This window comes from Colius striatus, chromosome 2 (genome assembly GCF_028858725.1).
Source record: "Colius striatus isolate bColStr4 chromosome 2, bColStr4.1.hap1, whole genome shotgun sequence".
Classification (NCBI taxonomy): Eukaryota; Metazoa; Chordata; class Aves; order Coliiformes; family Coliidae; genus Colius; species Colius striatus.
Window position 1 is genome coordinate 120,824,222 of NC_084760.1, and position 21,343 is coordinate 120,845,564.

The window sequence follows — 21,343 nt, forward strand, 5'->3', positions numbered from 1 at the left end:
CAATAGCTTCCAAGTCCTGCTGGCTGATGGACAAGAACAGTTATGGTCCTCTCCCCTCCCACATCCCAGGAGAACAGACAGGAAGAAATTTATGCTTTTTAAAGCACAGAGGTGAAGAGGTGACTTGTTCCCCATGTACACTGTGATGAAGAGAGATTACTTAATTCCCTTTCACCAAAACTGTCACTCTTGCTCAAGCACTGTGACCAAAACTTCTGGCCCTTAAGAGACGGGCATGAAGCTGAAAAGGAGCTTTATGCAGTAGCAAACTTGTTCCTTTTCTGTACTTGTTTTTAATCTCTATCATTTTAAAGATCACCTTAAGGTATAAGGAATTTGTTCACTCGAATGTGGATCTTCTGCATTTGTCTATTAAACCAGAGGGGCAACATGAACCTTAAAAACATACAAAAAAGGGACATCCACACCTCTCCCGAATATTTGGTCTCACAAGGCCAACACCTACCTTCATTTCATCCATCCAGTCCATAATATACAGCATCTCCTGGAAAATCTTTTGCAGCCCGAGATTCATCTCCAGGCGCTGCCTCCGGGCCCTGAGCAGCTCCAGCAGATACTCCCAGAGGCGTATGACGTTGTCCTTCCTCGCCGTGATGCGCTTGATGTCGTGGTAGTTTTCAGTCTCAAGCTCCTTCGCGACCGCCACCACAGCCTGGACCCGTTCCTCATAGGCTGCAATGTCTGTTTCAATGGCCTCGTGCTTCTTTGTTGCAGCTTCTACAGCTGGAAGGTCAAAGCCAAAGTTATCCTGCAAAGACAGAGAGGCTTCTTCAGTAATGGCTGCTGAGGAGAAAAGCCCTACTTCTCCTAGCACGACTGCTGATCCTGCAGAATGCACTTGGTGTTGCTCTGAAAGGCAATCTTTAGTGAAACCAGGGATAGCTCTGATAAGCAGAGAACCACTGGTAAAAACCACAGCTATCATTTACTGCCTCTGGGGGAAGAATCATGGTGGCCAGCAGGACTAGGCTGGAGGGTTGGATTTTTTTGAAGGTTGTGGAGGCTCCTTTCTCAGAGCTCTTCAAGACCCGCCTGGACACAGTCTTATGTGACCTGATCTAGGTGGACCTGCTTCTGCAGGGTGGTTGGATGGGATGATCTCTAAAGGTCCCTTCCAATCCCTACCATTCTATGATTCTATGAAGTCATCTCTGTCATTAAAATAACAGTATTGACTCTGGGGCTAATTCCACTGAATTGGCCAAAACACTCAGATAGAGAAAATCTTGACCACAGGTAGATAATATCACATCAATCTCTCATCTCCCAGGCAAAGACTGAGAGATTCAAGGAAGGGATATCCTGAATCCCTTAAAGATAGGGCAAACAGCACATAGACATGTACACTAAATACATATCTGCACACACGCCCCCACCAAATATAAACACACATAGATTCAGTAAAAGATGAGCCACAGGGAAGGAAAAGTTCTCTTTGCAAGGACTGAATCCTATAATTACTCATGGGAATCATTTTAGTCCCACAGACAACTTCTGAAAGCAGCACCTGAGAAACGAGCCGTTGATTTTCACTCAGCCAAGTTTCTCTCATAGCTGCCTTGCGATCAAATCTACGCGCAAGTTGTTCCAGTTTCTCTTGTCTGATGAGCTCATTTCGCAGTGCCAGTTCTCTTTCATGTTCAGCTTTTTCCAGTCTTTCCCAGGCCTGAAGATGTGGAGAAAAAAAACATTCATCTTCTAGAGACACATTCTTATAGGGCTATGATAAATCACATGTTCTTTGCATGAAATCAGGACCGGAGTCACTACAGCCAAGTTTCACAGAACTGGCTTATTTATTTCTTTATAGGCCAATAAATCTGGTTTGCATGGGCTGGCCCTACACCTTGGCTTAACATCTGGTCTCAAATGACTTAGAAAGTGCTCTCAGTTTATTAGTTCGTTTTTCTGAGCAAGTGGTCTAAGACTTGTTTGTCTAAGACCTGTTTGTCTAAGCCTTGTTTACCTCAGATGCATTTTCCTGAGCTCATTTGGTTTTTGCCTTTAACAAAGCCTAAGCAAAGCACCTGGCCTGAATGTGGATGAAAGCACTTGCTTAAAAAAGAAATCTTTTCAGGGCAACTCTCAAATAAGCAGATTCTATCTCCCTCCTTTAGGAAATGAGATTCATGCCCTCTTGCCTCTAAAATCAACACACAACTGTTGTTCTTTCTTACGTCCACTTTGGAAAAGAAAACAGCTGGAGACTTGGGTTACTTTTGGTGCACACCAGTTCTTTTCCCTCCCAAAGCCTGAAGTTACTCACAGGCATGACATGAATGCTACAAAAATGCAAAGTCTTGGAAGCACACTGAAAGACAGCTAATCACCTTTGAGATCTTCTTACAACCAACAGGAATACCCACAATTAAACACCAACTACCCTAGATTCCTGTAGGTCCTAACAAGATGTGAAACTGCCTGAAACCCAAGTATTTGAGGCATTTGCAGGCCCAGGGGCTTAATGCAAAGTGGGGAGCTGTGCAGTTTGCTGCTCTCCAGCATGCAGAGCGATGCCACAGGCACTCGCAACAGCTGCTCTGGGAATGCCAAGCATGATCAAACATAAATGAGGAGAGCTCACAGTTTTATGTTGTTTGTTATCCTGGAGAGAGCTTGTCAGCTCTGCTGCTGTTCTGCCAGCTGCACCAGCATCAAAAAAGAGCTGCATAAAGCCTGAGAGGGAACCCACTGAGGATCAGCCACGGTGCTTCCTGCTCTCTCCCACGCTGGGGGCAGTGGGGCTCAGAGGGAAATGGGGAGGGCTACAATGCTTAAGTATTGCTGCTACTTCCTCTCAATTAAGGAGCAAGGCAGGGCTACTAGATCCATAACCAGAATGACTGAGCGTTTCTCCAGTGCAGATGATCTTACAAATGCTGAGGATAGGCAGGGACTTGGCTCAGATTAGTGAGTCTGAGCTGTAAGAAAAGGTCTCCCCACCATGCCCACGCTTTATGGTCCCCAACACCAACAGCAAATATGTTTCTTCCCACTATGCTGAGAGACTGAAACCAGGGAACCCCGAGTTGCACAAGGGAAGCTGGCTCATTTTACCTTGTTAATGTCAGAGATGAGTTTGCCCTCCCTTGGCATGTATACTTTCTGATTGTTGGCTCTCATTTTGCTTTGGATGGTAAAAAGCAGCACTTCCAGGTTTCCTTTTTCTGTAAATCTAAACAAAATTGTGCAGAAGAATTAAGTGACAATAAAGCTTTCATTGCTACTAAGGTATCATAAAGCCCTTCCTTAAAACACTGACATTCTGAATGGAGTCTTCAGACAAACACCTTCATCTTGTGTGAAAGCTGGAAGCAATTGAAATAGCCCACACATCCCCTGGAACCAGCTGGGCCAAACAGCAACAGAAACTTCACAGAAGTCAGTTGTCTGTGTGTTTAGATTTAAACCCCCTTGGGGGACAGAAGGCTGCATTTTTTAATGCTCTTACGTGCGTTGTCCTAGTTTCCTCCACCAACTCAAGCAATGGAAGTGTTATTTAAAGCCCACTGCAGTCAATAAACTCTTCCCACTGTTTTCTCTGAGTTCTATGCCTGGGAAATAAACAAAGTCCACAGGCACTGGGGAATAGACTCCAATTTTAGATGATGTCTGGATACTCTGTGATGGTTTGGACTGTGACTATTGTCCATCAGAACTTATATCAGACAAAAATTAATAAACAGACCTGATACCATAATGCTAAAAGAAACTTTCCAGACATAAGTTGCACAGTTTTGGTTCTATCAGCTTTAGTAAGCACAGCTATGTTTCACAAAGCCAGACACACTTCCTCTTGGTTCTGGATAAGCAGTAAGATGCTTTTTATAGCATACAGCAAGCATGGCTGGTGACACTGCTGTGCTAACAGGGTGTGCTGTCACCATTGCTACCACAGGGCAGGCATCAGTGAAGTGACAGCTTCCAGAACTGTGAGGTCCTGCAGGCACAGGCCCACGGAGACACAGCTTTTGTTATTGCTGCTGCTGTTGTCATGTGTGTGCAGAACAGCACAAAGCAAAGAGGCCCCAAGAAATAAGCAGCGACAACCAGAAATACGATACCTGGCTTTGTTCAGAACAGTAAGTTCTTAAGCCAGGACTCACAAAGTGACTTGCATGTGTTTGTTTCCCCCCCTAAAAAAAAACCCAACTCAAGGACTGACTTAAACCAAAGGAGACCACTGAAGCTGAGATGGGAATTACTTGGGTGGCTTCTCCACGGTGCGGTAGGTGTTGAAGGCCTGCAGCTGCTGCTGCACACCAACGAGGGAGTTGGCAAACTTGCGGTTGTTGAGGATGATGATGGTTTGCTCGATCCACTCAAGGAGGTCGGACGCCAACGACTCGTATTTCTCTATCATTTTCTCTGTCTCAATGGCGTTGTCGAGCACCTGCAAGGAGCAGCACAACCAGAGGTGAGTAACGAGCCGTGCTCTTCCGTCACTGAAACCCAACTAGCGACACGAAAGAAACTGTTGGGAGACTGGAGCTATGCATCAGCCCACTCCCTCCCCAGCGCCATGGGGGCCGGGGTCCCTGAGCAATGAGGCCTTTGCATCCTTCAGCACTGAGCTCTCATGATCCCATGGCAATAGAAGGGCAGAGCTGAGGCTCCCAAAAGGACACATGTTCAGTCTGCCACCTGTAAAAGTGGGGCCAAGCTCATCAAAGGGCACAGAGCTGCACATGTTTTCACGAGGGACATTTCTGGGCTTCAGAAGAGACAGAGGACCCAGAGGGTGAGGAGCAGTTAATGAGGAAGGAAAAGCATCAGTGATGCAAAATTAACTGGCAAAAATAAAACACCAGCCAAATGTTTTACAATATGAAGCAGCTGGAAATTAACTACTCACAGTCACAGGGGAATACTTAACATTCAAAACACGTTCACACACAGAGATAAAAATGGCCATACAATGGACTCTTCAAAAATTAACACCCAAGAGGGAATCAAACCAAAAGAGAAAGATTTCAAGTGCCTTACAACCATTTCTAATTTGAACTTGCAAACCTTTCCAATGCGCTTTCCTTCCACAGCTAAAGCTTTCATCTTGGAGAAGTAGTGGTAGTATGTCACCACGTAGGTGATGATTGACTTTTCATCAGGATGATCAACACTGATATCTGCAAACCAAACAAGAACTGCCTTAGCATCCAGAGGGTGCATGGAGCACAACAACAACGCTAAGAACGCAACAAGGGCATATTCAAGAGCCAGAGTGATGGGCTGAGGGGCAGTGCAGCTCCTAATGTCCTAATCAGAAATCAATTCAGCAGTTTTGGACTGGTTCTGGATTACTCAGTATTGTACTGTGTTAACTCTGCCACTGAGAAGTGCTGCTTTCTCCCCTTGTCTCAGTCCAGATTGTGGTTCAAGTACACATCTGTGAGCTTGTGGCCTTTGGGCCTTGCACTCTGCCTATGGACTTTGCACAATCTAATGACTGCTCTAGTGTCTGTGTGAGTTGACAGCACCACTGTTAGTTGAGAACTTCATTGCTATATCAGTATCTGGAGAGAAAAATTCAAATCTGACTATGTCTGTCCAGGCAAATCTTCTAAGAGATAGAAAACAAATTATTTCCTCTCCTGCAGCAATTCTGAGGCACTGTAAAATCGAGGGAAACTTGCCCAGACACACAGCCTCTATTTGCCCTGTGATAAGAAAAGTTCTTTGCCCTAACATTATGAGAACACCTTCCAACTCACATGAGCTTGCACCCTTAGGGAAGCTAGGGCTAAAACTCCCTGATAGTCTGTGAAAGAAGCTGCTATTTGCTGATATCCACAGTATTCATCTTTCAGCTCACAGAAGATGCTTCTCAGAGCAGATCACAAGGATGCCTCTAACTGGAAAGACTTTGTGCATACATGGTCAGTCCAGGGATCTTGTCAGATGGGGGAAAATAAACATGAGATTAAGGGCTCTCCTGCTACAGCTGCTCAGCCTTCTGCAGAGGACATCTTGCATTCTCTCTCTGCCTTTCTGGCTGTATCACCAGGTGAGTCAGCAGCATCCAGCTGCTCTTTGACACAAAAAGCTATCACAAAGCTGTGCCCTGTGACAGGAGGGGTGGGAGAAGAGAGCTCACAAAGTGCTGAAACTGCAGGAATTCTTACCCTCGGGGTCCAGGAGCTTAGTAAGACCAAGGTGTTGCTCTGCAAGGTTAAAAGCATTCTGCAGATTGTAGTGTGCATTTGATTTCTTCAGCTTGTCAAAATCAATCAGATCAGGCCTAGACAGGATGAAAAATTCTTTTCATTTCCCAAAGCTCAGTGCAGCCACCCTCACATGAACAGATGAAGTGAAATCTGCAATCCTCAGAAAACCCAGCCCCTCACACTGCCAAGGCTGCCCTTGCCCAGGAGCCCTGTGCATTTCAACTAAAGGAATGAAGCAATGCCTGGCCCACAAACAAAGGAGGATGGCTTAACAGCAAGGTGACCCTGGAGAAGAAAAGTGGTGGTCACTCAGTCTCTCCTCATTGCTGTGTAAGCACCCCAATAACTTTCCCTCCAGGCTGCTGATGTGCCTGCTCCCCTGCTCCTGCCCCCAAACTCCAGGCAACCCAACTCCATCATCAGTTATTTGATAAGGTACAAGAACTTTTCTTACAACCTGGTCAGTCACAAACCAAAACTATCACAATGTGTGTGATTTATTCTTTTGAAAGCAAATGCAACCAGTTTTGAGTTGTGATGTGGTAAGTTGTTACCCAGATGAGCTCACAGTGACAGCAAGAGCTGCAAAGCTCTAAAGCAAGACAAGTTGCTCTAAAACTCTCAGCAGTTCTTCAACTTACTCCTCTCCAAAGATTTTATAATCAAGCTGCAAGTTAACAGCAAAATCCAGTGCACACTGCAACAATCCAAGCTTTCAAGATCCATCAAGACATTTACCCACACGTACCTGTGCTTATGTATTAGTGCATTGAAAGCCATCCCATCCCTCCAGCTTGTTGTGAAGTTGTGAATGTTGACATTGGGGTAACTGGCAGAACAAAACACAAAGAGGGCAATCAGTACAGCATCCCTGCTTCAGCTCTGCACTGTAGTCACTGAAAGCTGCCTGCAGGAGGGACACATTTACTGTAAACCTGAGGGTCAGATATTACTACCCCACAATGGACAATCTATCATTATGACTGTTGTCCAGTCAGTCACTAACAGTAGAAGCAAGTGTACCTCATTCACTCTTGTAAACACTACAGAATTCACACATAGTCCAGAGAAAGGCTCTAAATGAACTTCAAATTAATCACTTGGAGTCACAATTTTATAACTTGCTGCCCAATCTGCAGCCTGTGAGGTTTCAGATCCCTGCAAGCCTAAAGCCTGCTCTGGATTCATTTTCAGGTACTCAGAATATCAAGTTCAAGAGAAAAGCAGGAGCAGCTGGAGGAACAAAAAGGAGTAGAAACTTTTGTGGTGGCTGCAGGTGCCACAGGAGCTGTGATACATTAAGCTTCCATTGAAATGGTTTGCTGTCCCATGGCATCTTCAAGGACTGACCCTCATCACTGTGACCTGTAACGAGCCACGGGTGATGGCTACCTTTGTGCCCCACAGTTGCAGAATCTATTTGTTTGGTGACCTGGGTATTTTGCAAGTCTCCAAAAATGTCTGGCTGCTCACAAACCACCTTCATAAGAGTTCTTTGAAGGACAAGATGAAGTACCACCAGAAAAATGCTCAAGTGCCCCAAGTCATCACAGAGACATCGAAGTTGCACAGGGGAAATGTACTGAATCTCTACAAATGGATACTTAACTATGCAAGCAGGTTACTGTCAAAGACAGATATGAAAATATACACATGGAAAGAGAGAAAAGTTGGTGGCAAACGCCTGAAGCATCGTTATTTCTTCAGAAGAGGGTGAACAAGAGTCAGTATGTTACTGTATGTTCATGGATTATCAGATCTGTATGTTCATCACACAACGTTAACAGGATCAATTGAGAATTTTCTGACTTGTAAACATCAATTCTCTTCTCCTGGCTGCACCCACTTATGGAGAGATGTGTGTTTGGCCATTTAAAATTATTTCAATGAAAACTCCAAATGCTCTAAGAGCTTTAGAGATAATCATTTAATCCCCACTCACCCAGCTGTCTTCATCTGGCACCACAAAAGCAAAGCATCTTTAGCAGATTTCTTCTCCTTGTTGTCCTCGGTTTCAACACTGATATCTTGGATCTACAATGAACATAGATGGGTTAACTACTTCTCTGAGGAAACACACTGTTTGTGGGTTTTGAAAAGATGAAAGGAATTCTATCAGAATTTAAGGAACAAAGGAAATCCACAATGACAGGCAGAGTGGAAGCAGGTGAATGCTCTCCTCATTTAAAAGCATTCACCTCAAAAGAAAGCTACATCTGCTCTTGTTTTACTGGAGGATTAATCTCTGTTTAGCCCACTGACAAAACAATTTCAACTGTTTTTCTTTCCCACTGTGAAGGCAGACCCTGTCCTAAACAGCACTGGGGTGCCAGCCTGTGAGGTGTCTCCCACAGGGTGCTGAGCACACCCAGGAGCCAGGGGGTGCAGCAGGTAGGGGTACTCCTGAGGGCACCCATAGGAAAAACCTAACGGTTTCAGAGGAGCAAACACTCTTGGAACTTCAGGCTTGGAGGAAACAGTATTTGCCCTTAGCAGCATCACAACAATATATTCCAGACTGTAGGCTGCTACCCAGGTTTTAAAGAGAGGGAAAAGGAAAATCAGGAGGAAAAAGGAAGCCACTTTTTACTTGAAATGGACAAATGTATCAGATTTTATGGTTATAATGCACTGCCTTTGAAAATAAGGGTATGGGAGCTTCAGGAAAGTTCCACTGAAAGTTAGGCACACGTTTTGCTGTCAGGAAAACACTGAGCAACACAGAAATTAAACGTTAAATTGATGGAATTATTATAAATCATATGCTTATTACACAAATCTATTGCCATTTTTGCAAAAGGATTTTCCAGCCTTTTCAAAATAAGGGCAAAGAGCAATATGCAACTTGCTGGGAACCAAGAAATCTCAGCCTTTAGCTGGGACAGGAAAGAACCTCCTGTGGGCACCCAGTCAGGTTAGTGATAGTCACCACACAGGTGAGGACAGCTGAGGGGAGCATCTCCTCCTAGGGCTGCAAGAGTGTTTAGGTCCATTTTGGTCCATTTCAGCTTCATCTTTATTAGCAGTTTAAAAAGAAAACCACATGGCTCTTCACACAGGAAACCCCTACTAGCTGCCACTACAGATCAGCAGCACTATGGAGACCGGTATTTCCTCTCTCCTTAGTTCTGGACCACATCCTACCAGATGCTAAACACTCTCCCATCATCTTGGAGGGCTTGGGAGCACCCCACTCTCAAAAACTAAACGTATTACAAACCAGTATGGAAGATGGATATACTCAAATGTGGGTGTATCTGTGTATGTACCCATCTTTACCTGGAATCTCAGGATTATAGTCCAAATAAGGCCAAGTGTCAGTCTGTGATTCCCATCCACAATATCGTGAGAGCCCATGTTTTCTAGGTGCACTCTTTGCTCTTTCAGGAACTGGAGGGCTTTATCAACATTCTCCAGGCAATGGATGCGCATCCTTCCTTTAGTTGGTTTAGGCTAGAAGGTAAAAGAGAGTAGAAACACATGTATTACTGTAACTCCTCAGTCCAGCCAGGTGAGTCATCACGTGGCCCAGTCCCCACCAGCGATAACTTCAAATTCAGTGGACAAAAGGGCTCCCTGCATCTCACAGCAGCACGTGCCAGGCCCACAGTGGGAATGCCAACACCCTCACCCTCAGCAGCACATGCTGGGCACCGATTTTATTTGCCTTTCAACGTATTTTGCCTGCTTACACCCTTCATTGCTTTCTGTCTAACATACTCATTCACTAGTTGGAAGATAAACTATTTCATTGCTGCTACATTTTCCCGAGATGCTTTTTATCTCCAGTACAAGTTTTTCCACACTTAAGAAGATTCTGCAAAGATAAAGATACGAAACAAACTGCTGACATACACACATGAGAGGGAATTGGTAACAAATGCTCCAGGGAGCACCTGTAAATCCAAACATTCACTCTCCAAAAACATAGCTCAGATTTGGACCACAAGCTACTCAGTAAAACTCCTCAGGAAAGATATGTCACAGAGGGGTTTCTTTTGGTTAAAGTTGAATAAATAGTATGGAAATAACACAAGACATTTACTCCAAACATTTTCTTAATAGGAAGTAAAAGCAGTAATTCAAACATCAGCCACACCAATGTGATACAGTTTCATGGAGGCTCAGTGCAAATGAAAAAAGCCATGAATATATTAGCAGTGTGTAGAAGTCTGTAAAACTGAATAAAACTAAACCAACTTTGTTCTGCTGAGAAGGATTACAGTTGAAAAGCCTGTTCAGTACTGAGATGTCACCAAAGGTACTCGGCCAAACTACTAATTGACATAATTTCCTTGTTTTCTTTGGTGAATGGAATCAACTGGCCATGGAAACAGCTCAGGCAAAATCCTGGCCTCAGACTGTGTTTAAGGGGAAGAGTTTCAGCTGGAGCCATATTATGGCCCCTAGAAACAGGAGCCTGTATGTTATGAAGATGAAACACTTGTTAGGAAGGTGTCCTTCAGGACACATAAACCACTGAGGTCATTACTCTCACTTCAACTTTCAGTTAGCACGGTTCTTCTGCAGAGACAGTCAACCCACAACTCACACAGAGTGAAAATTTCCAGGAACCTGCTACTGCTTTTGTGTATAAATGTCCCTATAAAAGCTCCCTGACAGGAGGCTGGAGCCTTTGGTCTCTTCTCCCAAGTAACAAGCAACAGGACAAGAGGAAATGTTGCACTCAAGTTGCCCCAGGGGAGGTTTAGATTGGAGCTGAGGAATAACTTTTTCCCTGAGAGGGTTATTATTGGAACAAGCTGCCCAGAGGGATGGGGGAGTGCCCATCCCTGGAGGGATCCCAAAGCCATGGAGCTGAGGTGCTGAGGGCCATGGGTTAGTGGTGGGCTTGGCAGGGTGAGGGCAGGGCTGGGACTCCAGTTGCCTTAAGGCCTTTTCCAACCAAAATATTCTATGGCTCCCTCTGCAGAGGCACAAACTGCATGAACACCCTATGCACATACCATATGCCCCAAATGCCACCAGTATAGGGTGAGGAGCCATAGTGTGAGTGTGAGAAAGAGGGAGGTTTCATGGCCGCCTGAAAGCAACTGGAGATCCCTCAGTATTGGCAGGAACAATCTGGGATCCATCCTTTTGGCTGGTACCAAGAGTGTGGCAAACTGGACCACAGGTTTCATTGAATATTGCAAAACACAGGTAGGAAGATTGTTGCCAGGGCTGGAGAGGGAGTGTACGGCTGTGGGGAAAGGCGAGCCTAGGCCGTGGCCCACAGCCACCCGGCCCACCCACGGCTCTCTCCGGCCCACAGCTCACTGACCCACAGCCACCCAGCCCATAGCTCACTCTGGCCCATTGCCACACCTGAGAGCCCCAGAACAGCTTTACACAGCGTGATCCCTCTTATGATGATGTTCCCAAAACTCAGGAGCGACCGTGCCTGTGGCCTTTTCTGAGCAGCACTGGCAGGCCCGACTCTTGTCCCCCTTGCTTTAACGCAGCCCTTCTCGCCTACCCAAGCAGCAGCTTCACTGTCTCTAATGCCTCAAGTTGCTGAGCAGAAAATGGTTTGAAAAGCTCCTTTTCTGCTCCTGGAAGCTCCAGCACCAAGGCAACAGAGCTAACACCATTCACGACTGAGGCTTTATTTAGTTCCTGAGACCACCTCCTCCTACCCACGCTGTGCAACAACACACTCTGCCACTGGGAATCCAACCCTCAGGTACTGGCAGGATTGCTTCTTCCACAAACATGACAACTGTACGTGAAGCAGCAGAGCACACACAACCAACCTGAACAGGACACACTACTCCCTGTAGAGTAGGAGTGGGTTGACGTATTTTTCTAGTGCTCCAGCACTAGGTCCACTTTCTGGCTCAGAAATTGGCTACTGAGACTGTAATGGCTTATTAGCAGTGACATCTTGGGCTTTTCAAACTACTAATGGTCCAAGAGGGCACTACATATTCCTGCACAGAGGAGAACCACAGTGCCATCAGGCCAAAAGCAGTGTTGGGCACGCTGAGGAGGCAGAAGGTTGTGTTTCCCCGTGCCTCTGACCTGGCAGGGCCATACAACTTAAGCCACAAAAAAGAGGAAGAGGTGTCTGAGCCTGGTTTGCACAAGGTGTGTCTGCACTTGCCACACTCTCCTGCACAGCCTCAAGATGAGACACAGGGAGATGCAACTTTTACCTCCTCTGGGCCAGCACTGACCCAGAAATGTAACCAGGAAGGTGGCCTCTCATGTATTTACCTGAACTCAAGAGTCTCCACAACTCACATTATCAGGAAAATGTTTTACATCAGAAACCTTCCCTTTCCCAACAGAAAACGTGACAGAACTCACTACAGAGAATCTGCTTAAACAGTCTGACCTTTGAGCACATAGGAATTGGAAGGAATTTACTAATCCTTTAAACAGTTACGGAAGAAACTGAGCTAAATGCTTGATTTGAGGCTGAAAACAATTCTCAGCTTTATTTTTCTGTCTGGGAGACGCTGGTTACCAGTGTGTGCAAATACAAGTGTCTTTTCATACTGGCTGGATTCTTTTCCACTTTGCTCAGTTAAACTGTTGCATGCTATCACTTTCCTTCCAAATACTGCACTGTACAGAGGATCTCATGTAGTAAGGTCTGGACTAAACACTGGGACTGGGAATCCAGCTGAACTGACAGGAAGATGTAAATGTTGCCCTTATTGGAGGCTCTCATCCTGAGTTTCTCCAACACACCTCCACGGCAGCCTATGAAAAACACAGGGCATGTGCGAATGAGTCTGGAGGTCTTACAGGGGGCAAAGAGCAGTCCTGCTTCCCTGATTAGCAAATCCCAGACTCTGCTCCACAGGCGTGTGGCTCCAGCTCCAGAATCTCAATCCCTTTCCAAAGTGAGAAAACAATTCCTGGTTGTTCTACTGCCTCAGTCAACACCCCACATTAATTATCTGGGCTAGTTTTTGTGTTCGTTCATTGCTTTCCTACCATTTGACATTTTTTGTCTTGATTTTAAGCCCCCTGCACAAGACAGTGCCTTTAGATTTCTGCTTGTGTGTCATGGAGGTGTCAGAACCTAACCGATACCAGCTCAAATGAATTCCAGGAGCCTGGAGAACATTGGCAAGTGGATGCTATGTGCCAGTCCTCCCGGAATATTTCTGGTGTGTGTAACTGTCTCAAGGTTTATCTTCTTCTCGTTTGCAGAGGAAGGTGTGGTGGAATGTACTGTTCAAACAGAGACTGCTGTCCTCCATTCTGAAGATAACCAAGCCACAGAAAGAATTGATGGTGGTGCGGGCGGCTGCGGAAGCGACCCGCGAGGGATGAAGCAAGCGCAGAGGCAGCGTTCTCCCCGGGTGGCTCCTGCACACTCCCCACCCCAGCACCTGTGTTTGCAAAACCTGCAGTGAAAAATGGCAATGACTCACAGTCACACGACTGGTCTGAGCCTCGCTGCTGCTGTTTGATACTGAAAGTCCAACCTTGGCAAGGCAGATTTCAACAGAGGTGCCACGCCTGCTGTCTGAAGCCCTGAGTAGTGGGGCATGTTGGACTCAGTTATTCCTGAGTAACATCTGGTATCTGCACCCAACACATCAAACCTAAGACCTAACACTGAAGTAAATGCTTTGGTGCAAATAGAAATATATTTTGAGCAAACTGTAGCTTACAAACATTGGGACTGGTTACCTTTACCCACACAGGGTGCTTCTGTGCACGTCAGTTTCCTCACCCTCAGAGAGGCATTCAGAAAGCTCCCTCTCTCCCTTACTGTCCAGACACTACACTGTGGGCCATATGTTCAAGCCATTACCCAGAGTCTTAAGCCACAGAGCTTCCATTAATAGGAGTGCTTGATGACAAGTGATTACACAGTGGCAACCTCGTGTAGCCTTAGGTCTTAGCTAAAGACCCGTATTTCTTTGAAAAGATTGCTTTAAATTAGGTAGTTAAGAGTCCAGCCATCATTTAAAGAACTGAGGGAAACTGATAGCCAGCCACTTCCTGACACCCAGTTTTCCTGTCTCAAGCAGCATCTTTCTCTACAGGGATTTTCCTACTCACCACTCTCTTGTGCTGGTATCAAGAGGACTCTCTCAGTATACTAAAAGACAGAATTTTCCCTATTTATTTAAATTAGCTTTAGATATTCTTTTAGGTAATCCAAGCCTAATCCTAGTAAAATCAGGAGCACTCCTGAGCAGTGGGATGCAGTTAACACCACGGCTAAACCTGCTGAGTGCTTCCCAGGGTGGACTTGGCCCTCTCTCACCAGCTGCCCTCCACAACCCCCAGCATGCTCCAGGGAAGGGAGAAGGGATGCTCCACGCCTGGGGCTGGCAGACAGCCTGCACACAGCCACCTGCATCTACAGAGAGGGGCCAGTTGGCCACAGGCTGCGGGAACCCTCCTCAGCACATCGAATTCACACACATCATTTTGGTTGGAAAACACCTTTAAGCTCATTGAGTCCAACCACCCACCTCACCCTGCCAAGCCCACCACTAACCCACGGCCCTCGACATCTCAGCTCCACTGCTTTGGGATCCCTCCAGGGCTGGGGACTTCCCCACCTCCCTGGACATCCTGGCACAGGGGCTCCCTGGGAAAAATTTACTGTCACTGAGACAGTCCAAGGGGCTGGAGAACATGCAGATTTAGGAGCAGCACCCTTTAAAGGAAGCTTCTTTCATTCCTACTGAAGCCAACAGGAAGATATTTTAATAGTGTCTGGATCCAGCTGAAGCAAAGGGCTGGGTTCTTTACTAGGTAAAAAGGCATTTGCAGTTCTGAACTCTCAGTACTCAGTTTTGCTGTCCTTCAGTTGAGTCAAGGATTCACCACCAGAACCCACCCAAAAACCAAGCCAGAAACCCCACAGTGGGTGTTAAGCAACACTTACAAGTCTCTCTCCCGAAAGAACTTCCAGCAGCTTGATGAGCATCCTTCCATCGCGGAGGTCGGTGTACAAATCTGTGATCCTGCAGGACACACGGGCCAAGTGGGAATTCACCCATTTCGTGAAAGTCTTCTTCTGAACTGCCTCACGTTCATCTGGCAGAAAAACAAGATCCTGTTACTCAAATCACAGTGCATGTACCTACATGAAGACGTGATGTTCAGACACGTCTAACAGTAAAGGAAAGGCTTGTCTTCTTAGCAAAACCACTGAAGAAACTGGGGCTTTTCACTGAAAATCCACCTTTCTGCCTATTTTATGGCATTTTCTAATATCAGTAGAAACTTCACTGAGTTGTTACCTATAGAATAAATAGAATTCTAGATTGCAGGCTTACTTGCTGCTCAGCTTTCTCAAGCTGTAAATAAGTCCTTTCTACAGCCACAGTGTAAAAGTCACTTTGGACTGATCAAACTGTCCAGCAACTTGATCAAGAGTTATCTTCCACCAACAGAACAACAGGCCAACTTCTGCTCTCCAACACACACCCAAACCCACAACAGGTCCCCTGGAATACCAGAAATCACTCTGGATTAAGATATGTACAAAAGACCAGAGACCAAAGCTTCCCACGTTCTCCTTTGCTTCTCATTACAGTATTTATTTGCAGATCTAACATTTGTAACTGCTATTTACACGATGTCAAGAAGAACCTTCCTGTAACTGCATGTCTGAAGTAGACTTGTATTTATTTAAAGTCATAAAAAAATAGGTTCTTTCCACCTTCCCAGAGTCTTTTGCATGTGTTTATACATGAAAACATTGGCTACAAGAGCTCTCTTAATGCACAGGCCCACTACAGCCCACATTAATTCAGAAACTCCTGACCAGCTATCTGCCAAGCTGGAAACTCTCACAGAAAAATATTACACATCCTTGTGGTTAATTCTTTTGCCAAGGGCTTTGGATGAAGCCCTTCCTTGTTAGCAAAAAGTCGTTTGACTGAGCTGGGAACTACTACAGACCGAATCTGTCGCAAGGCAGGTGCTTGAACTTGGACTCTGCAGCCCATCACCAGGATGGAAGAGCTGTGCTTTCCCAAGCAGCTCAACATCGAAGTCTCCCACAAGTCTCTTTAAAGCTGTTGGCACATTCACATACAGGATGTGAAGGCTAATAAATCCTAAACCAAAACGTAACACATCCAGCTCTGAGAACTCAGAGTACACTGAAACACAGCAAAGGTGGATGTTGGTGCAGCCCAGCATGGTGTGGGCATGAGCCCAGCACCTTCATAACCAGCAACAGCCTCTGCACACACAGGACCTTGGGGACAGTAGCAAAAGCCTGATCTTGGTGACAAGAACGATAACGAAGCTGAGGCTGAAGAAAGTTGAGAAATGAGTAAAAAAAAAGAGACAGCAAGAGAAGAAATTAGTGACAGTTTGTCCAGTTCCATAAACCCCACCCTAAGATTTCAGTTCCTCCCCTGTATTTCTGAACTTGTTCTTGCTACCCACGTGGTAGGACATGATCAAAGCTAATGCCCTGAAACTGCCCCATCTGTAGCAGCTTTTACCTATCTATAAGCTATGACATTTTAAAATGAAGCTTAGAAAGATGCAGAAGGTGAGGCTTGTGGTAAACCAGTCATACGCTTTCAATGAACCGACAGCTTGTGTTACCTTTGTTTGCCCTCGCTGTGTGTGAAGCAGGGGACTGCTAAGGCACAGGAAGAGAACAGGAAACTAGCAGTAGCTGTGGCTTGCTTTCCAGGGCACCCAGAGGTGCCAAAAGCAGTTTCTCAAAAGCAGCAGTGCTGCCCAAACCTCTGCCTCACACCCCAGCGCCACAACCATGTGACGGGCATTCCCCTGACCCACAGAATGGAACAGCAATCGTTAATCAGCACATTGCCAACAGGACAAGGGCCAGCTGGTGACCAAGCCCAAGCCCTCCTGCAGCAGGGCAGTATTAGAAAAATAAACATCTTTGCAGTCAGAAGCTGCAGCATCTCCTTCCTAACCACGTCACAGCTCGTGCCAGTGGTGCAGCAACACAGCTTGTTCCATCTTGGACCAGGAAAGAAAAACCCAGCGGATCTGACTAGTACAAATAGTTGTCTATCCCAATAATGACTTAAATACAGTGTCTACTAACCTTAAATATATCTTTTATGAACTATTTATAGCAAGTTCCTGGGAATGCTGTATCTGCAGATCTGCTTGTCTAGTAATCCATGCTTTTAAATGAGTCACAAAATGAAAACTTAGCAAGAGCTGGTGTTCTAGAAGAAAATTCCAACAGATATCACCACACATCCCTTCACCAGCTTGAACAAGCCCCAGAACAGCTCAGCAAGTTTGTGTATTTAATCCCTGTGGTCTATACAGAAGCTCAACATTGAGTGATCCCTGTGGTTAAAGACATACAGATGTGCAGGATGCTAAAAAATCCAGTTGGGTATAGAAAATATTACTGATAAAACAAATAAAAAAGCTGTCAAATATCACCATGAAGCCATCCATTAAAAAAACCCCTGGTCAGAAGTTATGGTTATCAACCAGATTTGGGGTCATAATGAAAGTAAGGGACTGCAGAGCAACATCCATGTGGTTTTAGTACAAGAAGATGAAAGGTCAGAGTCTAATTTTGAACAGATTAAAGATGTGATGTAGGAAATGTAGTGATGTGCCAGATCAGGTTGTGAAAACTTTGGTGCTGTTGTATTAACTGGTACCAGCTTAAGAACTTCTGTTGTGGAAAGCAAGTCCAAGGAAGGTGACAGATCAGCCAGCTCCAGGTAGCCCTTCCAGGAGGGGAAAGACAGTTCTCTCCTATAGACAGTGCCAACGTGGTCCAGGAGCCACCTCCCTACTCCATCCAGCACAACTGGTGGCCCTGAAAGAGGATGTGAAATGCATCCTTCAGGCACTGGGGATTCAGGGGAAAAAAGCCCTGAGAAAGTTGCAGTGACTCCTTTTCTCTGGCGTTGCCTCAGCATCCCTCACCTCGGCACACCGAGCTACGGGTGAGGGAGAGGACGGGAACAGAGTGCACGGGCTGTGCCTGCAGATGTGTGGGGCTGTGCCTGCACATGTGTGGGGCTGTGCCTGCAGATGTGTGGGGCTGTGCCTGCAGATGTGTGGGGCTGTCCCTGCACACATGTGGGCCTGCTGTGAGCGCTTTCAGCCTGCGGCTTGAGCACAGTTGCCGTCCCGTTTCCTCTGCCTTGCTCTGTGCGGCCCAGTTTCCTGTTTACGGCGAGAGGCTGAAGGGCTGGGTGGGTGTTTCTGGCTCCTGGCTCTCGCCTCTGCTCCTCTCACCTGCTCCCCACCCATCCTCTGCGGTGCCCTCCTCCTGCTCACTCACCCCGACAGACAAAAACAGGCTGAAAATCTCTACCCAGACCACAGCTGTGACAGCTTCAGCTCTAACTCCACACGGTGAGCCTACTGTCAGCTCTTCACGTGTCCTCAGTAGCTTCAGTGCTGGAGCCACTAACGGCTTTTCAACGCCATCCCGCACCTCCTCCTCTCTGATTCACAGCAAGAACGGCCAAAAGCAGTGAGATCTCTGGCTGCCCCTTGGGGATGCTCCCACCAGCCAGGCCCCACCTGCTCACTGCTGGCTTCTGGGCACAACCAGCAACTTCTCTCCCCAAAACGCCCCTGGAGAGACTCAGCAGCTCTTTCAGGCTGGGAACGGAGCGCTCACCCAGGAAGGCAGCTCTTTGTCAAGCTCTTCCAGCACTCCCCTCGCACTGCCAAGTGACAAACACCGGAGAGAGAAGGCGCAGCCGTTGTTGCCCCCGCGTCACTCAGCTCCCGTTGTGCTCCCACAACGTGAGAGAGCGAAACGAGCCCGTTTGGAAAGTTGCTTGGCTGGGGCTGGTCGTGTTAAAACCTCTCCTGATTATTTCTACACAGTTGTTTCACAAGGACTGCAGGCTTTTACAACGCTGTTAGCAACCCTTTCAAACCGATAAACTGTCGGCTTTGGGGTTAAAACACGCGCAGGATTCAACACAATGAAGTTTGGTGTTTCAGAGAAAGGAAGATACATACACCAAAGCAGAACTTTGAGCTCTGACAGGTCAGCTGAGCACAGAGAAACACAACTACGACCCTTTCGATGCGCAGTGCTGTGTAAAACCCGACACGCCGAGGGCCAGGGGCGTCACCCATGAGCCTCGACACCAAGGACTGAACGTCGGCGATGGGCCCCCACACGCTGCTCATGGGTCTCACGTCATCGTTTGGACAAATGTCCTTCATGCTTTCAACACAAACACGGTCTCAGATTTGAAAGATTAAAACTAGAGGATATGGGTGGAGCTCGGAGCGTCCTACAGCTTGTGAAAACAGTTGTTTCCCAAGGGTAAAGAGAAAAGGCGCAACATGCAAAGGAGGCCCGGCAGCAGAACGGAAGCTGCTCTCGCTGCACTATTGATAACGGAGAATCCGACTTATCTTGAAGGAACAGTGGGGAGGAAATTTCCTTTCTGCGGAAACCCCCAGGACAACACTCCTGACACACCACGGCCCGCACCCCCCAGCCCCGGCGCTCTGATAAATCAAGCACTGACTTTGTTTAGGAGTTCGGTAAATAAACGGGAGTTTGTGCACAGGGATTCACACAAAGCAGGGCTGGACGGGATCATGAGCAGACATCCAGCCCCTTCCCCCCCTTGAGGACAGTAATTTTCTTTCCCTTACTAATTGGATGAGAAAAAGAGCCCCAAAACAATGTCGTTAAGTTTGTGAAAGGCCAGAGTGTGAGTGGCTGAATCCGCAGTGCAGGGCAGCGGGACGGGAGTCGCAGGCACCACCATCCTCCCCCTGTCACGCTCCAGCCGCTGACTGAACCTAATGGGGCTGTGCCAGCATAATGGAGAATTTGTCTTAACTGCCCTGGAAAATGCAGGGCTGCAGGAGCTGGCTGAAAGAAACACAGGCCCCCGTGACCCCTTTGCTGCTCCAACATGCCACAAAGCGTTAGCAGCCCCAGTGCTTCCGCATGACCGCGGCACTAACTGCTGCTGTGGCAAAGGTTACCTGTGCGGCCGCCCGTTTGCTAAATGCAGCCTCCAGATGATCTGCTCCCTTCCATACCGGTCAGACCACATTTTCAACTAACTGACCTGGAATCTGTTTCAAACTGAATGGCAAATACACCTGGCACAAAGCGCTGCCAGCTCGGCACGGGTAGAACGACTCTCAGCGTGCCACAGCTCCTGCCAGCCCTGGGACGGCAAAGGCCTCTGCACCCCGTCACATCAACAGCAAAGGGGAGCACGGGAAGGGGCTGCCCAGATGGGCTGTGGAGTCTCCTTCTCTGGGGACATTCCAAACCCAGCTGGTCGAGTTCCTCTGTGCCCTACTCTAGGTGGTGCTGCTCTGGCCAGGGGGGTTGCACTGGACGAGCTTTCGAGGTCCCTTCCAGCCCTTGAGATTCTGTGATTCTGCTCTGAAAGGAGCAGAATTTCCTTAGCTGCTGCTGAAGGAAACTGAGACATCAGAGCACAAAAGGAAAGCTGAAAGGTGCTTGGTGTGTGTGCAGGTGCCTTGGGACAGCTCAGCTGTCAGAGGCACCCAAATCCCCTGCCCTGCTCAGCCCAGCCGGTGGCACTTACCAGTGCCTGTGGATCCCTCTAGCAACACAAATTAAGGATGAGTTTTAATCCCTAACTCCAAAAGCTCTGTCCCTGCAGGTTTACATCCTTTTTATGTCCATGCTGAAAGCACTTTTTCCAGCTGAAGATGATTATTTGTTCACTATAGCAACAAAGGCAGGCAGAGAGCACCCTACAGGGAGCATTGCTAAACACACTGACTCAGAGATCAGCTGCGTGTCGCTCCAGGCACATCACTTGTGCTGATATCCCACATCCACAGCCTCCCAGAATTCCCCACAGCTTAACCTGGGTTACCCATGCAAACAGAACACAGCAAAGAGCTTCCTTGCACACGGCAACAATCCCATGACTGTAGGTTTTCAAGGTGCAGGATGTGACTCCACGTGTTCTCACAGATGTGAGGAGATGGGGTTAAAATAACCAGTGGTAGTCACAGTGTCACAAATTCCAGCCCTGCTTGGAAGTTTTTCAATGGAGAAAGAATCCTGAGAGAATGGTACATCAGCTACTGGGACCAGAATGTGGTGATCAAACAAGATTTTATCAGGAAACAACAGGAATGCTTGCACTGCAATTATCTTCACTATTTGTTATAGTAACAGAAAGCTGATACTGAACATGAAATAATTAATACAGGTCTAACCTCTGTTGTTTCAG

At 46.9% G+C, this 21,343-nt stretch overlaps 1 protein-coding gene across 3 annotated transcripts in view; it reads right to left on the reverse strand.

Annotated features, from left to right (window-relative positions):
* The window catches only part of SPTBN1 (spectrin beta, non-erythrocytic 1), a 128,408-nt gene that overhangs the window by 36,301 nt on the left and 70,764 nt on the right, over nucleotides 1-21,343 (reverse strand). For all 3 annotated transcript variants that reach the window (XM_061989337.1, XM_061989338.1, XM_061989340.1), the window contains 10 exons: nucleotides 15,052-15,203; nucleotides 9,465-9,638; nucleotides 8,128-8,219; nucleotides 6,934-7,014; nucleotides 6,144-6,259; nucleotides 5,035-5,147; nucleotides 4,227-4,414; nucleotides 3,079-3,196; nucleotides 1,529-1,687; nucleotides 467-769 (listed from right to left, as the gene is read on the reverse strand). In XM_061989337.1, coding sequence (XP_061845321.1) covers nucleotides 467-769; nucleotides 1,529-1,687; nucleotides 3,079-3,196; nucleotides 4,227-4,414; nucleotides 5,035-5,147; nucleotides 6,144-6,259; nucleotides 6,934-7,014; nucleotides 8,128-8,219; nucleotides 9,465-9,638; nucleotides 15,052-15,203 — 1,496 coding nt within the window. The remainder of the gene's footprint in view (nucleotides 1-466; nucleotides 770-1,528; nucleotides 1,688-3,078; nucleotides 3,197-4,226; nucleotides 4,415-5,034; nucleotides 5,148-6,143; nucleotides 6,260-6,933; nucleotides 7,015-8,127; nucleotides 8,220-9,464; nucleotides 9,639-15,051; nucleotides 15,204-21,343) is intronic.